Source organism: Macrotis lagotis, chromosome 1 (genome assembly GCF_037893015.1).
Source record: "Macrotis lagotis isolate mMagLag1 chromosome 1, bilby.v1.9.chrom.fasta, whole genome shotgun sequence".
Classification (NCBI taxonomy): domain Eukaryota; kingdom Metazoa; phylum Chordata; class Mammalia; order Peramelemorphia; family Peramelidae; genus Macrotis; species Macrotis lagotis.
The window spans coordinates 148,613,362-148,620,255 of NC_133658.1; the positions used below are offsets into that span (position 1 = coordinate 148,613,362).

At 35.3% G+C, this 6,894-nt stretch overlaps 1 protein-coding gene across 1 annotated transcript; it reads left to right on the forward strand.

Moving 5' to 3' along the window:
- The first annotated feature begins 4,663 nt into the window (after positions 1 to 4,663).
- LOC141514413 (adenylate kinase isoenzyme 6) lies at positions 4,664 to 5,700 on the forward strand. The gene has a single exon (XM_074225226.1). It carries the CDS (start codon positions 4,693 to 4,695, stop codon positions 5,188 to 5,190), a length of 498 nt encoding a protein of 165 aa, XP_074081327.1. The 5' UTR covers positions 4,664 to 4,692; the 3' UTR covers positions 5,191 to 5,700.
- Positions 5,701 to 6,894: the final 1,194 nt, after the last annotated feature.

Sequence of the window (6,894 nt, forward strand, 5' to 3'; positions counted from 1 at the left end):
TCTGATAATAGCAGGTAAAATGGGACTATCACAGTTTCCTGGAGCCAGTTCAAGTCTGTTAATGAGAGTCAATTGTTATAGTGTGAGAATTTATAACTTGGGAATAGCCAACACTACAAATAGGGATTCTTATTTTGTTGATTGCTTAGGGAGAAGAAAGTGATGAAGAATATGTAATTCATATTGATGGAGAATTAATAATGTAGATTAAATTTAAAAATAAGTTGTGGATATGTATATATATATATACATATATATGTATATATATATTTTCTAGAGAGGCAGTTGTTAAACATTTACCAGCACATCACTGGATTATTACCTCCTTAGTTCTAGACATTATGCTTCTATTACTGCACCTTAGGAGCCCATTCACTGCCAGCTCCAACATTTACTACCTGTAATGATATATTAGTTACTTAACCTCATAATATAAGTTTATTCAGTCATAATATGAGCATATTTGCACTGCCTAGGCATTTGGATGGCCCAGTGAATAGAGGAGTGTGCCTAGAGTTCAGAAGACATGAATTCAAATCCAGACTCAGACACTCAGTAGGTATGTTCTGTGGTCAAGTTACTTAGTCTCTCTTTGCCTCAGTTTCCTCAACTGTAAAATGAGGATCATAGTAGCACTTACCTCCCAAAGTTGTTGTGAAGGCCAAATGAAATAATGTCTGTAAAGTGCTTAGCATAGTGTCTAGCACATGTAGACACTATATAAATGCTAGCTTTCTTCATCTCCTCTTCCTTCTTCTTTCTTTTTCTTCTTTTTCTTCCTCCTCCTCTATAAGTTTTTCTTGGACAAAGTGTTTTAAAATGATTAAGACATTTCTCCCCTATTCTTTGTAGGATTATAAAATCATTTTGAACTTGCAGTTTATTACAAAAAGAAAAAAGAAGAGATGAAGAAAGCTAGGAAAAAGAAGAAAAGAAAAGTATGTGTTTTTTTTAGGTTTTTGCAAGGCAAATAGGGTTAAGTGGCTTGCCCAAGGCCACACAACTAGGTAATTATTACGTATCTGAGACTGGATTTGAACCCAGGTATTCCTGACTCCAAGGCCGGTGCTTTATCCACTACACCACCTAGCTGCCCCAAAGTATGTGTTTTTTAAATAAAATGTCACTAACCTCACATTTTACAAAAAATGCTAAATCAGAATTTCCTATTTTCTCTAGATAGCATTACATATATCTTCTTTTCTTGGTCAATCAATCAACAAACATTTATTAAGACCTCCTATGTGATAGGTCTTGTGCTAAAGGCTGAGGATAGAAATAAAGGAAAATTAAAACAAAACAAAGCAAAACAATAGTCCTGAGCCTTAAAGAACTCTCATTTTAATGAGAATGACAACACAAACAAATCAGAACACACAGAATAAATATGAAGTCAATGAAGGGTAATCTTAATGGAAATGTCACATTCAGGTAAGGGCACTTGAAAAGGTCATGTGGAGAAGGTGGCAACTGGGTCGAGTTAAAGGAAATCAGGGGTTCTAAGAGTTGGAAGGTGGTAGGGAAAATATTGCTGGTATGGGGAACAATATGTAAAAAATGATAAAGATGTGAGATTGAGTTTTGTGTTTGTGGAATAGCAGGTGTGTCTATGTAACTGGATCACAGTATGATTGAGGTAAATAGAACATAAGAAGACTAGAAAGATAGGAGATTCTTAGGAAAATTAGTCTACACTTGTTATCTCTACATCTTCTCTTCTCATTCTCTTCTTAACTCTTTGTGAACTGTCTCCCATCTCACTACACAACTGAAAATGATCTCTGCAAATGATCTTAATCAAGGATCTCTGATTTCCAAATTTGATGCTCTTTCATCAATCCTTAATTTTTTTAACCTCTTTAGACATTAAGTCATTCTCTTCTGATTTTTCAGGTCTTTGCTCCCTCTGAGTCCTCCTTCCCATCTAAACACTCCTGTTCAATCTTCTATGCCTAGTCACCATCCAAAGGACTTTTCCTAACTGTGGCATACCCCTAAGCTATAGCTTTGAACTTCAGAAAGCCTATTCCAATTGTGGACAGTTCTAATTGTTAGAAAGTTTTTCCTGATTTTAGGTCTAAACTTGTTTTAGTGCCGTTTCTATCCATTAGAAGGTTTCTTTTTGTCTGGGGCCAAACCAAACCAAATATGATGCTTCTTCCTCATGATGATCCTTAAAATACTTGAAACTTCTCTTTCAGCTAAATCTCTATATTTTCTTCAATTGGTCCTCAAATAATACAGTCTTAAGGTCCTTCAATCTGACTTCAGGCATATTGTAGTTCTGAGTAAGTCAAATTTTATCTGCCCCAATTTTCTCAGCTGTAAAATGGGAAGAGAATAGCACCTACTTTCCTGGGTTATTGTGAGCATAAAATGAGATAATATTTGTAAAGCCTTTAGTGAACCATAAAGCACTACTTAATTGCTACTTATATTATTATTACTATTATTATTATTATTATCTTATTTGCTCTTGGCTGAACACTCTTTAATTTATAAATATTCTTATTAAGCTGTAGTCTCCAGAACATCACACAATATTTAAGATAAACTCTGATGAGGATTCAATCTGTTTCTGAAGTTATGACTCTCTTAATGTATCTTAAAATAGCATTTTTTTATTTATAAAATAACATTGCAAATTCAAATTGAGGTTATAGTTCATGAAAAGTCCTAGATTTTTATAATCATTTCCCCCACTTTGTACATATGAAATTGATTTTTTGTACCCATAAATATAAGGCTTTTACATTTATCCATATTGGATTTCATCTTTTTTTTTAGGTTTTTGCAAGGCAAATGGGGTTAAGTAGCTTGCCCAAGGCCACATAGCTAGGTAATTATTAAGTGTCTGAGACCAGATTTGAACCCAGGTACTCCTGACTCCAGGGCTGGTGCTTTATCCACTGCGCCACCTAGCCACCCCTGAATAATTCTATGATAAAAAGAAATAGATGAGTCTGACTTTATCTATTTTGGATGAAATCATTATTATTTTTTACCACCTTTCTTTCCAATTGTTCATCAACTATCTCTTTACAAACTCATTCCAGAATTTTTCTTAGAAATTCAAGTCAAACTCACCAGCCAATATTTTGTAGCCCGAAATATCTCCATTTTTAAAAAAAATTGGGGTATTTGCCTTTTTAAATCTTTTTTTCCTGTAATTTTTCTAATTGTATAAGCATGCCTTTTATGTCTTCAGCAAAGCCATTGATAAAATGGCTTCACTCTGCATTGACATCAATCCTTTAGTCTCACTTTATGTCTTATCATTTAAACATTATGCTAAATAATACAATAATCTAGTCCACATTTCTCCCTCATGTATACAAGGATAACATGGGATACTTTGTCAAAAGTCCTGATGAAGTGTCTAAAGCATTTTCCTGATCTGTCAGTCTAGTAATCTTAGTTTCACTCTTTCCAATTTTCTTTAAAAGAGTCCTTGTTTTCAACCACACTTTGTGTTTTAGAGGGAGATGGAAGAATACTTCCAATGTATCTTGGGTTGGATCTGTTTTGAAGAGAGATAGGTCCACTCCTAGGACCAGACATTTTTATACAAAAGTAAGGACCCTTGATTTAAATCAGAAGAGGAAATAGACTCTTATTCTTTTTGAAGAGCCTTGGTGATCTCAAGGACCCAGTAACTCTGAAGCTGCTTGTGTTTGTCACTTTTCATTGTACCTATTGGGGAAAATCACCTGGGGCTTTCTGGCAACAAGGGGTGACTGGGCTCTACATGCGCTCTCCCTAGGGCCAGGTTTCTGCCACCTGCCTTACTTGGAGGAGACAGATAAGGGCAGAGAGGGCGACAGAGTCACTGCCAACTGGCAGGCAAACATGGCATAGTAGACTAGAGCAGTTCTGGGTGAGCTGCTGCCTTTTAGACAGGACTGATCCCTGAATAAGGTAGTGCAAAGAAAGGCTGGGTCTTGGCAAAGGGAAAACAAGCCTAGGTGGAACAGAAAAGTGAAAGCTTTTGGACTGGCTTCATTTCTGTATACCTGAGAGTATATAATTAGGTATTCTGAAGTGTTTGACAGAGCCTTTGTAGAAGAGATCTAGATAGGAAGAGACTTCTTTATGATTACAAGGATACCAGGGGAATTGGAGGTTGGTTAGTCTAGGAGGGATTTAAATCAAGGCATTAATTAGTTATTGTGAATTTACTGTATATTCATATTGCTCTGTACTATAAGGGATGTATGGAAGAAAAATAATGCAGTTATCACCCTAGTACCTTAGTACTTAGAGGCTCTTAGTCACACTTCACTATGTCATTGAACACTTTCATTTGTTCATTCAAAAAACATTTATTAAGTACCAACTGAATGTCAGATAAGAGCTGGGAATATAAAGACAAAATCAGATTTATACAAAGTAACTACACAAAAGTTGGAGATAAGTTAATCATAATTGACTGAGTGGGGGGCAGCTAGGTGGCACAGTGGATAGAGCATCAGCCCTGGAGTTAGGAGGACCTGAATGCAAATTCGACCTCAGACATTTAATAATTGTCTAGCTGTGTGACCTTGGGCAAGTCATTCAATTCCATTGCCTTAAATAAATAAAAATTAAAATAATTGACTGAGGAATCAGGAAGGACCTCCTGTAAGAAATAGAACTTGAGGCCGCTCCCTCACGGAGGGCTGGTGCCAGGGCGGAGTTGGCGCCGCAGCCGCCATGAGGCTGCCCAACATCCTGCTCACGGGTACACCAGGGGTTGGAAAGACCACACTAGGCAAAGAACTTGCATCAAGAACAGGGCTGACATACATTAATGTGGGCGATTTAGCACAAGAAGGACAGTTATATGATGGCTTTGATGAAGAATACGAATGTCCTATTTTGGATGAAGACAGAGTAGTTGATGAGTTAGAAAATAAAATGACCGAAGGTGGAATTATTGTTGATTACCATGGCTGTGACTTCTTTTCTGAACGATGGTTTCATATAGTTTTTGTGCTTCAAACAGATAATTCTGTGTTATATTCAAGACTTGAAAAGAGGGGATACAGTGTAAAGAAACTACAGGACAATATACAGTGTGAAATTTTCCAAATTCTTTATGAAGAAGCCATGGCCTCCTACAAGCATGAAATCGTGCACAAGCTGCCAAGCAATGTACCAGAAGAACTAGAGAGTAATTTAGATCAGATAATGAAATGGATTGAACAGTGAATGAAAGATAATAATTGAACTTTGAAGGCAAAGCATGGATTTTCAAGGTGTTCTACAAATTATTTTCTTGATGACTTCTTCCTCCTTATGCAATAGGAATTAAGACAACATACACCAAATTTTACTATCCAGAATTGTGTTGTACAAGTGGCAGGTGGATCATATATAAGGTTGAGTTATGACTAAATTTTTTTTTCTCTATGAGAAAACTGAGAAACCCCCAAATAAACAAAGAAGATATTAAGGATTTTTAAAGTTTAGATATATTCAACATTCTCATTTATTTTGGTTACCTGCTAAAGAGTAAGCAAATTTGAGAAACTAGATGGAAATCTTATGATTGACATGAAAAAGAAAAATGAAGACTAGGAAGAACTGCTGACTTTGTAAATAAAAGAGCTTAAGGATAAAGCTATCAACATTACTTTAAGTGTTCTATTGGTGGTGAATGTTTGTTGTTTTTTAAATCTTGGAGTTGGTTATAAATTAGGATAGTCACAAAGTAAATAATGAGGCTTTTAAGAATATATATATATATATATTTTATATTTTAAAAAAAGAAACAGAACTTGAAGGAAAATAGGAAGTTTAATGACAGAAGGGAGAGAGAGCATTCCAGACATAGGAGACAGACTATCTATCTATCTATCTATCTATCTATCTATCTATCTATCTATCTATCTATCATCTATCTATCTATCATCTATCTATCTATCTATCTATCTATCTATCTATCTATCTCTCTATCATTCTCTCTCTATCATCTAGATCTCTAGCTATCTATCATCTAGCTATCTAGCTATCATCTAACTATTTAGCTATCACCTATCTATCTAATGATCTTGCTATCTATCTATCCATATACATATATATTTGGCACCTTTTCTTCCCTTCCCTTCTGTTTTCTTCTCTTTTCTTTTTTCTCTCTTCTTTTCCCTTCCCAAAACATCACAAACCAGGAATAATAAGTATAGATCAGTTTGACTGGAATAAAGAGTTGAGTAAAGATAATTGAAAAAAGGTAAGTCTAGAAAAGAAGAGTGGATACCTATTACAAAGGACTTTAAATAATAGGATGAGGAGTTGATATTTTATGCTTGAGGAAATAGGGAATTGCTAAAACTTTATGAGCAGGTGATAGTTAGACTTGTGCTTTAGGAATATGAGTTTGACAGTTAATGTGGGGGATGGTTTGGAGAATGAAGAGTTTGAGAGACTAATTAGGAAGCTGTTTCAATAGCCCCGTTAAGAGGTAGTGAGGGACTGAACTAGTTTGGTTCTACAGTCAATGGAACAAAGAGAACATATACAATGAAGTTTGAGAAAGTAGAATCAAGAAGGCTTGGCAACTTTTGGGATATGAGGAGGTTATTGTGGATAAGTGAAGAATCAAGGATGATTCTAATGTAAACTTGAGTAATTGAAAAAATTGAGTAATAATGCTTTATATTGGTGTGTGTATGTATATTTGATTATTGTGGATCTTAAGGACAGTAGACATTTATATGGGCTAAGATATTGTGGAAAGGTTTCCTATAAGATATGTGAAAAATATTAGGTTTGGAAAAATGGGTGGGATTTGGTTGGATGGTGAGGATTAGGGGACAAAGACATTATAGATGAGCTTTTTGAAGGCTTGGTGCATGTCATATATTGTTTTATATTCTCCATAGTATCTAGGAGGGAACTTTGCATATATTCAGG